Source organism: Melanerpes formicivorus, unplaced genomic scaffold (genome assembly GCF_026170545.1).
Source record: "Melanerpes formicivorus ecotype bairdi unplaced genomic scaffold, bMelFor1.0.p_v2 SCAF_8, whole genome shotgun sequence".
Lineage (NCBI taxonomy): Eukaryota > Metazoa > Chordata > Aves > Piciformes > Picidae > Melanerpes > Melanerpes formicivorus.
Window position 1 is genome coordinate 10,275,351 of NW_027142360.1, and position 16,947 is coordinate 10,292,297.

Here is a 16,947-nt window from a genome sequence, read left to right on the forward strand (position 1 = left end):
CGAGCAGAGCGCGGGAAAAGACAGCCCCGGCCCTACTGTCGCCCCGCCCGTCGGTTCCCGCGCAGGCCGCCCGTCGGCGAGGGGCGGGAACAGACCCAGCGCCGGTCGCGCTTCCAGCGGGAGTGGAAAATTCCAGGCGGGAAGGTCGCATGATCCCAGCCAAAGTAGTGTCTGGTCCTTACAACACGCCTCCCCCGCGCTTGCAGGGGCAGCGGGCGGAGGCTTTTGGCTTCCCCGCGGCTCGCCGCAAGGTGTGGAGTGGACCTTTCGTGCTTCGCGCCCACGGCTAGCCTCGACGGAGGAGGCGGGGGCTGCGGTGAAACCCCGCTGCCGGCGGCTCCTGCCGAGCGCACATTGTTCTAGCCGCCGCGCTCCTAGTGGCGCGGCCCTCTCCCCTCCCTCTCCCCTCCCTCCCCAGGTCCCTCCTTCCTCGTCACCGGGCGGTGTATAAATCCCCTTCTCCGGCATCTCCCCCCACCCACCGCGGGAGACCCTGGTACTTTAGCCCCCGGAGCGAGAGCCCATCGCCTGTGGATCGCTGGGACTTTGCGCTTCCTCGCTGACGGCTTCCCCTCTACACACAGATCGTCGCCCTCTCGCCTTTCCCGCACGCTTCCCGCCGGCCTCTTCGCTAGCAGCGCCAGGATGTCGGAAAAATGCGCCGAGGAGGCGCCGGCAGAGCTGAGCGCTAAGGTGAGACCCCGCACACGCCTCCCCGCCAAAATCCCGGCAGCCGGCCCGCTCCCGATAAGGCTTGGGGGAGAGCGGAGGAGGGCAGCGGCCCCGCTCGCTCCACGGCGGCGGCTGAGGTTTGCCCGGGCCGGCGGGGGGCGCCGCCGTTGGCGGGGGCCGGCTGGGTTCGACTCGAGGCGGGTCGGGGATGGGCTCCGCCGCCTTAGGACGGGAGGCGGCCGAGCCGTTAGGACAGCGGTGGTTCGGCGCGGCGGGGCCCCCGGGAGGGCGGAGAGTTGTGTGGGCACTTCAGCCACTGTCCCGCGGGGGGAGGGGGGGCCGGAAACGCCTCGATCCTACCGACAAGGGTCTCGCTTTAAAAGCGGTAAACTCTGCCGTACTTTTGGTTTCCACGTGTGTGCGGGGCGCAAGTAGCCGGGGCGCGTTTTCGCCGCTCGCTCTTTGTCAGGGCGGGCAGCTTTAATAAAGCCTGACGTGTTTTCTCCCTCCTGTTCCGCGTCTCCGCTAAACCCTCTTTGTTTAAGCGTCAGCCTCTTGCCTCGCCGCTGGTCGCTGGGATGTTTTGTTACGGTTTTGTGTGTGTTTGTTTTTCTGATCGTGCATACAGGAAGTGAAAGAAAAGAAGGCTAAAGTTGAGGAGAAAACGGTCCTCAAAGAAAAGAAGAAGGAGATAGTGGAGGTGAGGCCCCTCTGAGGGACATTCCGAGGCGGTGGAGAGGGGGTTTTGGTTAGCCTGGCTCTGTGTGGGAAAGGAGTGTGAAAGGGGAACCGGAGGTTAGGAGGAAAACAGGAGGTTAAAGAGGCAGGCCAAGGGAAAGGGACAAATAAAGAGCAATCTATAGAATAACTGTGGAGAATGAGCCCGGAAAGACTTGGCATAGTCACCATGGCAAAAAAGGACAAGGAAGGGAATGGAGCCAAGAGCAAGTAGGAATTAGGAGAAAGGTGGCCCAGGAGATGTGGTCCTTACACCCACTGAAGTATCTTCAGGTGCTGGACCCAGTCCAGAGAAGGGCAACAGTGAAGGGTTTGGAAAACAGGTCTGGTGAGGAGCAGCTGAGAGAACTGGAGGTGTCCAGTCTGGAGAAGAGGAGGCTGAGGGAGATCATCTGGCTCTCTACAACTCCCTGAAAGGAGGCTGGAGGGAAGTGGGGGTTGGTTTCTTTTTCCTAATAGCAAGTAATAGGATGAAAGGAAATGAAGGCTTCAAGTTGCACCAGGGGAAGTTAGGTTGGATATCAGAAGAAACTTCTTGACTGAAAGGGAGAGAGACTGGAACAGGCTCCCCAAACAGGTGATTGAATCCCCATGCCTGGAAGTGCTTAGAAGATGCAGAGATGTGGTGCTGAAGGACATGGTTTAGCGCCAGGCTCAGCAGAGTTAATACAGATTGGACTTGGTCTGTTCCAAACAAAACAATTCTATGAGTTGATGAGGAAAATGAAATGGAAAAGGTGGGGAAGGAACACTGAGAAAAGGCACAAGAGCCTGATGAAGGTCAGGAGGGATTGGGAAGCAGATGTGCTACGAGCATAGGCTGTCATCAGCCTGTAAGCAGAGAGATATTCTGATGGATGGCAGCAGCTTGGATGTAAGCTTGTGGAAATTAGGGAGGTTAATAGTGGTGGGGAGGAACTAGAAGGGTTGGATTAGTAAAGAAGGGCTGTTGGGAGGAGGGTTTCAGATAGGGTGGTGGGAATTACAGTGCCTGAGTAAGAGTGCAGAGGTCACAATGCACATCTGAGACTGGGTCCTGAAGTGGCTGGAGCTGTGGAGATTTTGTACTTGCACATGGAAATGGCATCCAGCCAATTTCTCCTCTGACCAATTTGTTTCATTCAGGAGGATGAAAATGGAGCTGAAGAGGCTGAGGAAGACAGTCCTGATGATGTGGATGATGAAGGTGGTGATGAAGAAGGTAATAATATAGAGAGAATGGGAGGAATCAGGCTGATCATGGAGGGGAATTCCTCTCCAAGTCCTCTGTGAGTTGACCTTCTCTTAAATGCTGCTTCAACTAACCTGTGATTTCCTCTCTTCCTTGTTCTTAGAAGGAGATGAGAATGGGCAAGAGCAGGATGGTCATGCAGAGAAACGATCTGCAGAGAAGGAAGAGGTGAGTTGGAGTGTGAGAGTAATGCCAGGGAGAGAGGGATCGATGTTACCTGCCATGTGCTGATCAAATCCATATGGATGCTGCTGCTGGAGCATCTCAGATTGGCCTCAGCTCTCATTGCTTCAGCAGCAGCTGGGTAAACAGCTCTCATGTGGCAAAGGGGATAGTACAGCCCTATAGATTATTGTGGGGTGCAGGTCCTTCCATTGATGATCCCAGCACTGAGTGAGAGCCAGGGTGCTTGGGGTTCTGCTGGGCCATGACCCCTGAAACCCTTATAGCTTCTGGGCTTTAGGCCAGAATGTGAATTGAAAGGGTGGCTATCAGGCTCTGTCTGAAGTGATGTGAACCTGGGCTTCTCCTCCTGAAAGGGACAGCGTGGGGATCCCTGCAGGTGGGACTGTCCCCATCTGAAGGGTGGCTGCAGATAGAGCAGTTGGGTTTCAGGGTGGGCCATGTGGCACAGCAGCAGGCATCTTGTGGAGCAATTCTGTACCTTGATGGCTGTTTGGTGACTCCTTCTTCCTGCCTGTGCCCTGTGTAGGATGAAGTGGATCCAAAGAGACAGAAGACAGAAAATGGATCTTCAGCTTGAGTGCCCCCCTACCATCTCTTCTGTTCCGTCCATCTCCTCCATTCCAGCCTCTGCTTGCACTGTCCCTTAGTCTCTGGCTTCACACAGTCTCAGATGAGGGAAGATTAGATCTGCTCTCCAGCAGGGAAGACAGCATTTGCTTCTCACCTGAAGACTGAGCCCATCTGTGACAATCCCCAGCTGAAATTATTCCAGTCCCCCACATCCCTTCAGCTGTGCCCTACTCTTCCCTCGAAAATCTCATTTCCTGGGGCCTGGAATGTCACCATGCCAGCTCCCTGTGCCAGGCCTCTCGTGGCCAGCACCTCTCCTTCCCTTTTTGCTCATCTGCTTTTTTGGTTTTGTTTTTTTTTTTAAATTGTTGTTGTTTCTTTTAATTTTTGTCACCCATATAACAGATTGTTGACATCTTCTGCTCCCCAGACCTCTTGTCAGATACCCTCCTGGAGCCCAGGGGGTCACGGGCACAGATTTCCTGCTGCGCTTTCCTAACCCTGGGCCTCCTCTCGGCTGCTTTTCCACTCAACCCTGAGAGAGAGAGAGAGACACACACACACACAAAAAAAAATCTTCCAAGCAAATGCTGGTTCTGTTCCACATGGAGACAGAATTTATTTTCAGCTGTGTGGGGTTTCCCCCTCCCCCCCCCCCCCATTTCTATGACAGCAAGCTGGCCCTCGTGCATTTCCCAGGAGATAATGGGTGTTTCTGTGCAGGAATTTCAGCTGAGCAGCAGAGTTCCTGGTGGCTTGGTTGCTGTTGGGTTGTTTTAATTTGGCAGCTTTTTAAAAAAAAACAAAACAAAAAACCAACACCAAAACCAACAAATCAAGAGAAACAATTTGGGACCAAACTTGTGAATTTCCATCCTTTCTGGTGGTTTTTTTTTTTCCCCCCCTCCCCCCCTTTGGCTTTTTCTTGTGAGCGTTTTTTATAAAGGAAAGGGCAGTCCAGCCACAGCGTTTTCTATGGCACAGCCACCACGAGGACCATGGAGATAAATATATATATTGTTTGCAACTGCCACTGTAAATAAAAAGTGTTTAAAAAAGAGTTCAAAGCAGCTTGGTGTGCGCTCTTGGGCCTGTACGCTGAAGGGTTTGGGTTGGAAGGGACCTCCAAAGGTCATCCAGGCCAACCCCCCTGCAGGCGGCAGGGACGTCCTCCACTAGAGCAGCTTGCTCACAGCCTTGTCCAGCCTGACCTTGAGGATCTCCAGGGGCATCAAGTACCTCCCTGGGCAACCTGCTGCAGTGTTCAGCAGCCTCAGGGTACAGAACTTGTTCTAACCTCCAATCTAAATCTGCACTTCTCATTGGAGCCATGGTTTAGTTGATTAGATGGTGTGGGGTGATAGGTTGGACTTGATGATCTTGAAGGTCTTTTCCAACCTGGTTAATTGTGTGTATTCTGTAATTGTGTAATTCAAACCATTGCCTCGCATCCTATCCCTGCAGGCCTTTGCAAACAGTCCCTCTGCAGCCTTCTTGTAGCCTTCAGGTACTGTCAGGCTGCTATTAGGTCTGCCTGGAGCCTTCTCCAGGCTGAACAACCCCAGTTCCCTCAGCCTGTCCTCAGAGATGTTCCAGCACCCTCATCATCTTGGTGACTTCCTCTGGACCTGCTTCATCAGGTCCATGTCATTGCCGTGTTGAGGGTTCCAGAGCTGGACACAGCACTGCTGGTGAGGTCACAGCAGAGAGGCAGAATCACCTCTCTCCATCTCTGGCCACACTGCTTTTGATGCAGCCCAGGCTGCCACTGGCCTGGGCTGCAAGTGCCCATTGCTGGCACATGTTCAGCTTCTCATCCAACAGCGCCCCCAAGTCCTGTCCTGCAGGACTGCTCTCAATCTCATCATCCCCCAGCCTGGGTTGCTACCTAGGATTGCCCGGACCTAGGTGCAGGACCTTGCACTATTGAACCTCATGAGGTTCTCCTCAGCTCACCTCTCCAGTCTGTCCAGCTCCCTCTGCATTGCACCCATCCCATCTTTCAGTCTTCTCAACCACACCACTCAGCTTGGTATCATCTGCAAACCTGCTGAGTGTGCTTCAATCCTTCTGTCTATATAATTGATGAAGATCATGAACAGCACTGGTCCCAGTACACACCTCTGAGGGATATCAGTTGTCACCAGAGTCCATCTGGACATGGAGCCATAGGTTCATAGAAAGATGAGGTGGTGTGACCAGCAGCAGGTAGAGAAGGCCCCCCTCCTTCTGGTCAGAAGAAATTGTGTTAGCTGGGATTGCCCCCTGTGCCCTGGAGACCAGCATGCTTGGGTTGTGCTCTGTCCTTCTGCTAGGTACTTACAGCACAGCAGAAACATGATAAAGCTCTAGGGCTCTGGAGAATCTCTCAAAACCATCAGACCGTGGCAGCAGGCAGCAGAAGTTCAGAAAGGGCACCCAAGCTGCAGCTGGTGGACATGGAAGGGGACTGCTCTCAGTGTGTGCTGTCCTACAGACTCCCTGCCCTGGCTGCTGCAGACATGACCTGTGCAGTAGCAGTTACAGCAGCAGGGAAGTGTTTCAAGAGGCAGGAACTTTGGGTCTTTGTCCCAACAGCTACCTGAGAGAGACCTGTCAACCAGTGGCCCTTTTATCTCTGCAGACCTTTAGCTGCTGTTAGCATTGCCTGTTATTTTAACTCACACTTTGGCAATCACTCAATGAGGCACTGAGACTGGGAGCTGCAAACGATGCCAGCTTTTGTCTGAGCAGCAGTGGCTTTGTGCTTGGCCAACTGCAGCACCTGATCAGGTACCAGAGTGCAAAGAGGTGCTTGCCTCTGGAGGCACAAAGCATGAACTGACGTCTTCACAGAATCATAGAACCAGTGCAGTTGGAAAAGACCTTTAAGATCATCCAATCCAACCATTCTCTAAGTCTGGTGCTGGACCATCTTCCACAGAACCACATCTCTGTGTCTTTTAAATGCCTCCAGGCTCAACCACCTCCCTGGGCAGCTTGTTCCAGTCTTAGAGAACCCTTTCAGTCAAGAAGTTTCTTCTAATGTCAAACATGAACATCCCTTGGTGCAACTTGAGGCTGTTTCTTCTCAACCTTGCTCCTGAAGGTCTGGTCCCAGGGTGCAGAGGGACACAAGGTGCAGTGCAAAGGGCACAGCTGCTGCCAAGCCCCTTTCCACCTATCAACATCTCCAGGGGCATGTGCCCACCCAGGGTGATCTCACTGCCTGCATGGTGTGGGTGCCACACTCCACCCAGCACCCATCACATCCTGGCCTGCATCAGCAGTGGTGTGGCCAGCAGGACCAGGGCAGTGATTGCCACCCTGTATTCAGCACTGGGAAGGCCACACCTGGAAGACTGAGTTCAGTCTTGGGCCCCTCACTCCGAGGATGACATTGAGGGGATGGAGCATGTCAAGAGAAGGGCAATGAAGCTGTTGAAGGGTCTAGAGAACAGGGGTGGTGAGGAGCAGCTGAGGGAACCAGGGGTGTTTAGTCTGGAGAACAGGAGACTCAAGGGAGACCTCTTTGCTCCCTGCAACTCCCTGAAAGCAGGGTGGAGTGAGGAGGGTGGAGGCCTCTTCTCCCCATAACAAGTGATAGGAGGAGAGGAAGTGGCCTCAAGTTGCCCCAGGGACGGTTTAGGTTGGACTTAAGGAGAAACTTCTTGACTGAAAGGGTTCTCAAAGACTGGCACAGGCTGCCCAGGGAAGTGATTGAATCCCCATGCCTGGAGGTGTTTAAGAGAGGCAGAAATGTGCTGCTGAAGGAGGTGGTTTAGCACCAGCCCTGTCAGAATTAGAGACTGGTTGGACTCTGATCTTAAAAGGGCTTTTCCAAGTGAAACGATTCCATGATTCTAAGCTACAGCCACAGATCCAGAAATAGTCACAAGAAATCTGTTGCTTTATTTCTTAACCTCAGTGACCTGCAGGATCCCATTAAGTACTCAAGGTGAGGGCTGCAGACAACCCAATGGGAAATTGCAGAGTGTCTTCCCTCTCCCTGGCTCTACAAAGATCCCTGCTGTACCTGGTGGCGTTTTAGCTGACGAGGTGACCACAAGAAGCAGCTGCATGGGTTCCCAGAACAAGCTGAGGGGGCAGCATTCTGCACTGCAGTTCAGCCCAAGCCTGCCTCTGTGCTTCACCTGCACTTCTACCTGAAGATTAACTCAGTCTAATTCCACTTCCAGAGGGAGGTCTGTGGTGTGCTGATGTCACCAAGGCAAGAAGAAGGTCCGTCTTCAGCAGCGACTCCTCAGAGGCAATGGTACAGCTCAGGGGCCTTGTGCACTATTCTGGGCTCTGTGATGATTCTCCACCCATTTTTCATTCCTGTGACACACCTCATCAGCTCAGGGACAGAGCTCCCTCAGCCATCTCCCTGTTTGCTGTGGAACCTGCTCCAGCCTTCCAGCAGCTCTGGTTCCGCCACCCAAGCAGCACTGGAGATTTCCTCCTTTCTTCTTCTCCTCTGGGGCTGCTTGCTTTGAGAGAGCTGTGGAGGTGGCACATTCATGCTCTTGTAGGCTCTGCTAGACCTCCCTCTAGACTGACAATTTCTGCTTCTGAAGGCCCTTTTGTGTGGTTTAGAAAGGCAAACACATCTGCCAGTGCAAAGAATGGAGAGAGCCACCCACCAGGACTTGGCTGGGTTCCTGTCCTAGCCTCAATAAGTGAGGGACCCCTCATGCCCCAGCAGGGATCACTGGACAGCTTAGGACTTGCAGCAGGGTGGCAAGCTCACCTCTTGAGGGCTGTAGCTGTGGTGGAGGGTAGTTAACCTGCCAGGAGAGCACTAGTGGGATACAAGCTGCTCCTCACTGGGTGACTGTGCAGGTGCAGCCTCCTGAAGAGGACAGCTCTGGCTGCAGTGGTGTGCTGCAGATGGCAAGCATGAGAGGAGGCAGCTGGACTCCACATCCATTGAATGAAACCAGTTAATGCTTCCAGCTAAGCAAAGCAACTTGACCTAACTTTGGAGTCAGCTTTGCTTGCAGCCAAGGAGGTTGGGATAGAGACCTTCAGAGGTCCCTTCCCATTTCCTGCTCTCTGTGATATACCAAGAAATAGAGGCCATGGAAAGTTTGATCTGAGTCTGAAGCCATTGTGAAGTGCTGAGCACAGACACCAGTGTTCATTGCATCTTAAAGCTGTCACCTCCTCATTTTCCCCTTAGGCAAATGATCCTCTTAGCTCAGCCTCTCTGGTCTTTCTCAACAGTTTTAGGCCAAAAACTGAAACAAGCCCAGCACAATGAACACCACGGCGGGGGCACAACTGTGACACCTCCTTCAGAGCTGGAAAAAGTGAGAACTCCAGCCACTGCTGCTCTGGGAGGAAAACCCTTCTTGCTTCAGGAAAGTCAGTAATCACCCTGTCCCATCAGCTTTCAAAAACCAGTGAAGCTGAATTAGGGAAGTGGTCTGGAGGAGAAGGACCTGGAGCTGTCAGTTGGTGACAAACTCCCCAGGAGGCAGCAATGGTCACTGGCAGCCCAGAAGGCAGCTGTGTGCTGGGCTGCATCCAAAGCAGGGAGAGCAGCAGCACAGGGAGGGGATTCTGCCCCTCAACTCTGCTCTGCTGAGACCCCACCAGCAGCACTGCCTCCAGTTCTGCTGCCTCCAGCATAAAAGAGACATGGAGCTGATGGAGCAGGTCCAGAGGAGGCCACAAAGATGATCAGAGAGCTGGAGAACCTCCTCCATGGTGATAGGCTGTGAGAGTTGGGGCTGTTCAGCCTGAAGAAGAGAAGGCTCCAGGGAGAACTTAAAGTAGCCTTCCAGTACCTGAAGGGGGCTACAGGAGAGCTGGAGAGGGACTTTTGACAAGGACTTCTAGTGACAGAACAAGAGGAGCTTGAGGAAGGCAAGATTGAGACTGGAGATTAGGAAGAAATTCTCTCCAGTAAGAGAGGTGAGACACTGGAACAGGTTGTCCAGGGAGGTCCTGGATGCCCTCTCCCTGGAAGTGTTCAAGGCCAGGTTGGATGGAGCAAGTCCACAAGACCTTTTTCATGTCTCTTTAAAAGGGCCCACAAGCACTTCTAGGGAAGCTGTGAGCAGGGGCAAATCCTGGAGAATTTGCCTTGCTCCTTCATGCAGAGAGTTCCATATCCTAGGGCAGACCAAGAGGATGCCATCAAACATTTTTCATGTCAGCAGCCTGCAGGTGGTGAAATGGCCACCACAAGAGCTCTTCCCACGCCAGAACCTTGCTGTGAAAAACATGCACATCATTTCTAGACAGACTTGGGGGATAATTTTGAGCCACCAGTCATCTTTATGTTCCTCTGCTGGAGCACAGAACCTGCCTCTATTTCACAGCTTCTCCTCCTGGGGAGAAAGTATCAAAGGCAGATTGTGAATGTAAGAGTGCAAAAATGGTTGTGCTGACGGTCTCCAGCCTAGAGCTCTGCCAGTACAAAATCCCTAAGGAAAGGCACTGAGAGTTGAGGCATCAGAGTTGCACCAGGGGAGGTTTAGGCTGGATGTGAGAAGAAACTTGACTGAAAGGGTTCTCAAAGCCTGGCACAGGCTGCCCAGGGAGGTGGCTGAATCCCCATGCCTGGAGGTGTTTGAAAGAGGCAGAGATGTGCTGAGGGACATAACCAGACTTGGTAGAGTTAGAGAATGGTTGGACTTCAAGGCTTATCAAAGTGCTTCTGCTTCAACTCTATATAGAAGCTTCTTGTATACAGAAGTCCAGGATATCTTGAGCTGGTGTCCAGACCAGCATATTGCAAAGCCAGTGAGGAATTCATTCTTCAGGAATGAACTAATGCCTGTTTGAACCCACTTACAGTTCTGGGTTCTACAACATCCCCCAACAACAATTCTACAATCTTTGTGACAAGTGAGAGGAATTTTCATTCTCTTGCAGTGGAATTGCTGCCTGAGCCCACCACTGTTTCCTTCAGATTAGGTAAAATAGAGCAAACCCCTCAAGTTCTGCACATTTGAAAGGAAGATCTCCAGGTCTCATGGAACTGTTCCAGGGCACTGTGCTGTAGGCAGAGGTGACATCATCTCTGCATGCTTTGAGATTCCATTTACACAGAATGGAATCACAGAATGGTTTGGGTTGGAAGGGACCTCCAAAGGTCATCCAGGCCAAACCTCCTGCAGGCAGCAGGGACATCCTCCACTAGATCAGCTTGCTCAGAGCCTTGTCCAGCCTGACCCTGAGTATCTCCATGGATGGGCCTCAGCCACCCCCCTGGGCAACCTGTTGCAGTGTTCCAGCAGCCTCATGGTGCAGAATTTGTTCCTAACATCCAATCCAAATCTGCTCTTCTCTCATTTCAAACCATTGCCCCTTGTCCTGTCACTGCAGGCCTTTGCAAACAGTCCCTCTGCAGCCTGATTGTAGCCCCTTCAGGCACTGAAAGGCTGCTCTAAGTTCTGCCTGAAGCCTTCTCTTCTCCAGTCTGAACAACCCTGGCTCCCTCAGCATATCCTCATAGCAGAGATGCTCCAGCCCCCTGTGAAAGAACTTCCTATAAGACAAAAGGAAAAAGATGTTTTAGCCATGGAACAGGTTTTCAGAGGGAGGTGGTGGAACCTCCTCTGCTCCAGCTTGCACCCATTGCCCCTTGCCCTAGCATTGCACATCTCTGAGCAGAGCCTGGCTCCATCCTCCCCACACTGCCCTTCACATCTTTATAAACAGGAATGAGGTCACCCCTCAGGTTCCTCTGCTCCAAGAAGTTCCCTGAGGTCCTTCTCGACCTGAGGGGTCCAGAACTGGACACAATGTTCCAGATGTGGCATCACCAGAGCAGAGTAGAGGGGCAGGAGAACCTCTCTGGACCTACTCACCACAGCCCTTCTAATCCACCCCAGCATGCCCTTGGCCTTCTTGGCCACCAGGGCACATTGCTCTTGAAAGGACCTTTCAAAAGAGTGTCTCCACAAATGTCATACAGCTACCCACTCTTCTTTTTCCTAGCAGTTCAGCAGAGTCACATTTTGGGCTTGCCCAGATCTGCTGGGACATGTGAAGGGCTCTGCCACCTGTCCCAGGCTAGCGCTGCCTGCTCTCACCAGCCTCCCACCCAAACACAGACAGCAGGGAAACTAACACCAAATCCCTGGTGTGACCTTGGCATGGGGTTGACTGTCAGCAGCAGGTTCAACTCAGCCCAGGACATGGCCTCAGATAACGGTGTCCCTCCTCCAGCACAGTGCTGGACCATGACCGTGAGAGGAGAGCTGCTTCCAGGTGCTGCAGGGGGACAGAAGTCTGGAGCAACTTCTTCCTCCCATGGGAAAGGAAGGACATTCGGTACCTGCCCTGCAGTTAGAGAAGCTGAGCCACTTCCCATGCAGAATTGAGCTCAGGTTAGCACCTTGGTAGAAACCAGCATGGAAAGAGTGGTGGCAGTGACCTGCATCCCTGTGCCTCAGGGGTGCCTGTTTCAGTGCATTTCACAGAATCACAGAATGGTTGGAAGTGATCTCTGAAGGCAAATCATCTAGACCAACTCCCCCACTAAAGCAGGATCATCTAGAGGAAACCATACAGGAACATGTTTGCAATGCCACCAGAGATGCGGAGTCCACAACCTCTCTGCCCCCCTCAAAGGGAATTACTTTTCCTTGTGTTTACATGGAACCTCCTATGTTCCAGTTCGTGTCCATTGCCCCTTGCCCTAGCACTGGACACCACTGAAAAGAGTCTGACTCCATCCTCCTGACACTTGCCCTTTAGATATTGATAAGCATTGAGAAGATCCTCCCTCAGGCTGCTCTTCTCCAAGCTAAACAGCCCCAGGTCTCTCGGCCTCTCCTCATAAGATGGATGCTCTGCTTCCCTCAGCATCTTTGTGGCCCTCCACTGGACTCCCTCAGCAGATCTCTGTCTCTCTTAATACTGGGGAGTCCAGAAATGGACACAATATTTCAGATCAGGCCTCATCAGGGCAGTGTAGACAAGGAGAAGAACCTCCCTTGACCTTCTGGCCACACTCTTCTTAATGCACCCCACAGTACTGTTGTCCCTCTTGGCCATGAGGGCACATTGCTGGCTCATGGTGAACTTGTAGTCCACCAGCACTCCCAGGTTCCCCTCCACAAAGCTGCTTCCCAGCAGGTCAGCTCCTCACCTGTCCTGGTCCATGGGATTGTTCCTCCCCAGGTGCAGGACCCTACATTTGCCCTTGTTGAACTTCATGAGGTTCCTCTCTGCCCAGCTCCCAGCCTGTCCAGGTCTCACTGAATGCCAGCACATCTTCCCAGTCAGTGCCAGAAGTCTCACAGTGAATCCCAGTCTGACCTCTGGAAACCCCCCTGCTTGTCCAGGTGCCCATCAGGTGCCAACCTGCCTGGCAGCTTTTGCTCCCTCTGCATCCCCTGCTGCCTGCCCAGGTGTGGCCACTTGCTGCTGGCAGCCCTGTGGCACAAAGTTCTTCCTTATCTCTTCCTGGTGAGTAACTTCTTGTTGCTTGCTGTGTTTGCTTTAGCTCTGTGCACACAGCAGTCAGGATGTTTGACACGAGGCCCTTTTCCATCTCAGGAGCACCCAGACCAGCTGATCTCAAGTTGCACAGATGAGAGCACAGTCCTCAAATCACAATTTGGTTTCTTAGGTCAGTTAAAGCCTGTAAACAAACTACAGAGCACCTCAAAAATCCAGCAGAAAGCAGAAGACTGTGCATAGCTTCAGACCTGAAAGACCAAGACGTGTAAGTGGAGTCACTCAGACAAAAACATCATATCACCGGGGTTTGGAACTGCAGTGGAAAATTCCTTCAGCAGAACTCCCTCCATGATACTGCAAAAGAAGGTTTTCTATTCCTGTTTTCCCTGGTCAGGGCTGTTTGCACCTGTAGGACACACCAAGAGAGACACGAAAGGCGCTGGCTTATGGCGGTGTGCATGCTGACTGCCGTGGGGAAGTCTGGAGCCTGCCTGAAGCCACCTAATGCCTAACATGGACAAAGGAGCATTTAGAGAGCTGGGCTCCGGTGTCTCCATCCTGGGACACTCCTGTTGTAGGCAGCCCCTCATTCCCCATGGCTCTTCTGGAGCCATGTTGGTCCCTCTTGCCCAGGGGACCCATCCAGAAGGCCCTGAGGAAAGCCTCCCATTACCTCTGCCGTGGGTCCTGCTCTGGGAGGTGATGAAAATGTCCCTCAAAGGAGTCAGCATTTAAAATGGGTCAGCAGAAAGGAACGTCACAGGTGGCTGGTGCTGAGTAAAACAGTGCCTCCAAACCCTTCCTCTCTCAACATGCTCACTCAGCATGATAACCCCTCAGCCCCAGGCACCACCTGGCACTTTCCTGGGCTCCCCATCAGCTCCTTGTGCTCACCCCCACAGGAAGCAGCAGCAGGATGGGGATGCAGCGCTCCCCATTCCTGCTTCTTAGAAGGAAGAAGCATTTCCTAGAGCATGTTAGGGGTGGTTTGGGGGGCTAGAGAGGAACAGAGAGGTCAGGGTGAAGGGGAAGAGGAGCAAGCTTAATGTGTCTCCAGGGGAGGGCGAGCAGATGATACCAGGCTGTGGAGCTGTACGTGCCTCCCCACCACGGTTCCATCTCTCGTCTTCACCCACACACTCACACCATTCCCACACTGCTGACTCAGGGGAAAGAGAAGTTGATGCTTTCTGCTTGGACTGGGCACCACAAACTATTTTTCTTGAACAGGAGGAAAACAAACATCTCCTGCCAACTGTCACAGTTTCTCCCCCATCTCCTTTCTCTCTTCCCATCTTGCACGATCCTGAGTAACAGAGAGGACTGAAGAACCACTGCGAAGCAGTCTGCTGGGAACATCGAGGCACACAAGGATGCATCAGGTTCCTGTACTCCCATCCCACTCCTCAGGAGGCTGAAAAGCCAGGTGTGATAAAAGAGACAGGAGCTGCCACCACAACAGGGAGCTGCTGAAGCGAGGCACACCACTTGCTCCCTTTTATCCTTCACCAGCCAGCTGAGGAAGACTAGAGAGCAAGCAAGGATCCTTCTGTCATGAGGAAGCAGTCTGCCTTCCCTCACCCTCCAGGAAAAGCCCCATCTCAGCCTTCAGGGGATGAGCTGCTGAGGGGCTTGGGTGTCTGACATCTGTCATGAAGGGCTGATTAAATCCAAAAGAGTCAGAGCCAGTGGGTTGCTGGAAAGTGTGAGCCACACCAGTGGGGGTTCCCAGAGATAAAAGGGCCCGAGGGCGAGGCACAGGGATGGAAATGTCTTGCCCTGTGCAAAGCTGGGCAGCTGACACAGAAACTAGGACAAGCCCTCTCAGCACACAAACTCAGACAAGTTTTCCCCAGCACAGCTGGAGGATGAGGGAAGCCTTCCTCATGCCCCTTACAGTGCCACAGCATGCAGACCCTCTCCTCAGTGCTGGTTGCTTTTCCTGTCTGCTCCTCTGTCTCCTCAGAACACCTCCACTTTGTCCAGGTCACCGGGTCACATGTGCTGTGGTTGGAGCTCTCCACAGACCCTTTCCTCATGCTGCCTGTGAACTGATTGAAGAGGTTTGAGAGCAGCCTGGAGAAGGGGGCTACAAGAAAGCTGGGGAGGGACTTTTTACAAGGGCTTGTAGTGACAGGATGAAAGGCAATGGCTTTGAGCTGCAAGAGGGGAGATTTAGACTGGAGATAAGGAAGAAATTCTTTCCAGTGAAGGTTGTGGATGCCCCCTCCCTGGAGGTGTTCAAATCCAGGTTGGATGAGGCCTTGAGCATCCTGGTCTAGTGGAAGGCACCAGGGGAAGTTTAGGCTTGAGGTGAGGAGAAAGTTCTTCACAGAGAGTAATTGGCCATTGGAATGTGCTGCCCAGGGAGGTGGTGGAGTCACTGTCCCTGGAGGTGTTCAAAAAAGGATTGAATGTGGTGCTTGGTGCCATGGTTTAGTTGTCGGGAGGTGTTAGGTAATAGGTTGGACCTGATGATCTCTGAGGTCTTTTCCAGTCTTATTGATTCTGTGATTCTGTGTGTCCCTGCCATGCCCATGGAACTGGATGATCTTCAATGTGCCTTCCAACCTAAACCATCTACACCTAAACTCTAACTACAGCAGTAATTCCAGCTGTCTTTTCTCAAAGCTGCAGAGTGGTTGCTGCAGCTCAGTCCCCACCACCAGCAATGACAAAGGTTCTGTAGAGCAGTTCCAAGCCTGTGACTGGTGTGTCTGACTGCTGGAATGCAACCAGGCCTGCAGCAGAACTGGGTTGCTCATGCAGCTGACTTCAGATCTATAATCATGGAAAAGCTGTGTTGTTATTTGTGCATCCAACTGCTCCCTTTCAAAGAGAACCAAGTGCATGGCTTCACCAAGGGAAGTCCTGCCTGGCCAAGCTGGTGGCTTTCTACAAAGGTGTCACTACATCAGTGGACAAGGGAAGACCAACAGATGTCATCCAGATGGACTTCTGTAAAGCCTTTGACACAGTCTCTCACAGTGTCCTCCTCTCTAAGCTGGAGACATATGGATTGGATAGGTGGACTGTGCAGTGGATAAGGAATTGGTTGGATGATCACATCCAGAGGGTAGTGGTCAATGGCTCAATGTCCAGAGACAGGTGGCAAGTGGTGTCCCTCAGGGGTCTGTACTGGGACCAGTGTTGTTCAAGGTCTTCATCAATGATACAGACAGAAGGATTGAGGCACCCTCAGCAAGTCTGCAGATGATGCCAACGTGAGTGGCGTGGTTGATAAGACTGAAGGATGGGATGGGTGCCATGCAGAGGGAGCTGGACATGCAGAGGTGAGCTGAGGAGAACCTCATGAGGTTCAATAAGGCAAAGGGCACAATCCTGCACCTAGGTTGGGGCAGGAGGTGCCCCTGCTAAGTATAGAGGGCTTGGACAAGATGGCCTTTGAGGGTCCCTTCCAACCCAGTGCCAATCCATGAACTGAAGCTACGACAAATCTGGGCTGTTAGTGTGCCTGGTGTCAGACCTGTAACAACCCACCCCAACTGCTTAAGAGATAAATCCAGCTGCCCCCAGCCCCTCTCATCTCTGAGGACTCAGCTCTGCAGACACAGGGGGATTCATCTCTGACTAAACTTACCCCCACTTCACAGGAGAGTTCTCAAAAGCCCTGAAACAACTAGAAAGAAGTCATGAGAGGCGGAAAGATCAAACCAAACAAGGTAAGAGATGAAAGACACAGCTGGAGGCAGGGCGCTTTCTGGGAAGTGGCTTCTACACTTTTTCCACCATCTCTATAGAAGTGAAACTTGTCAGAAAAACAACAGCCACCCAAAGAATTTCCACTGGAGATGCTCAGAGCAGTGCCTCTGCCCTGTCCCTCCTCTCTTGCGCTGTCTGCAGCCTGGCCTTCACGTGCCTCACAGTCAGATGGTTTCTTGGCTGTGACGCTGGGAGGAAATCAGCTGCCCACCTGCAATATAAGGGTGTCTAGGGAAAGACTTTGATCAGAGCAGAGGCAGCATGAGAGCAAGCACGGCCAGCTGACCCTCCTTGGTTCAACCAAGCACTCTCAACACCTTCTTTGCCCATGCTTCATTTTTGCTGATCTCTGAAAGCTTTGGACCTAACTGAGCACGGACCTGAGTGGGAAGACACAGCTGTCAGCTCTCCTGGATGCCACT

General features: G+C 52.6%; 1 protein-coding gene across 1 annotated transcript; it reads left to right on the top strand.

The window, feature by feature from the left end:
- The first annotated feature begins 284 nt into the window (after positions 1-284).
- Positions 285-3,956, top strand: PTMS (parathymosin). The gene is made up of 5 exons (XM_068142036.1): positions 285-693; positions 1,301-1,372; positions 2,536-2,611; positions 2,745-2,809; positions 3,354-3,956. The coding sequence occupies exons 1-5, from the start codon at positions 646-648 to the stop codon at positions 3,402-3,404; spliced, it is 312 nt and encodes a 103-aa protein (XP_067998137.1). The 5' UTR covers positions 285-645; the 3' UTR covers positions 3,405-3,956.
- Positions 3,957-16,947: the final 12,991 nt, after the last annotated feature.

Coding starts and splice junctions, on each gene's coding strand:
- PTMS (XM_068142036.1), top strand. CDS start 646: ATGTCGGAAAAATGCGCCGAGGAGGCGCCGGCAGAGCTGAGCGCTAAG. Junction 1,373..2,535: donor AGAAGAAGGAGATAGTGGAG/GTGAGGCCCCTC, acceptor TGTTTCATTCAG/GAGGATGAAAATGGAGCTGA. Junction 2,612..2,744: donor TGAAGGTGGTGATGAAGAAG/GTAATAATATAG, acceptor CCTTGTTCTTAG/AAGGAGATGAGAATGGGCAA.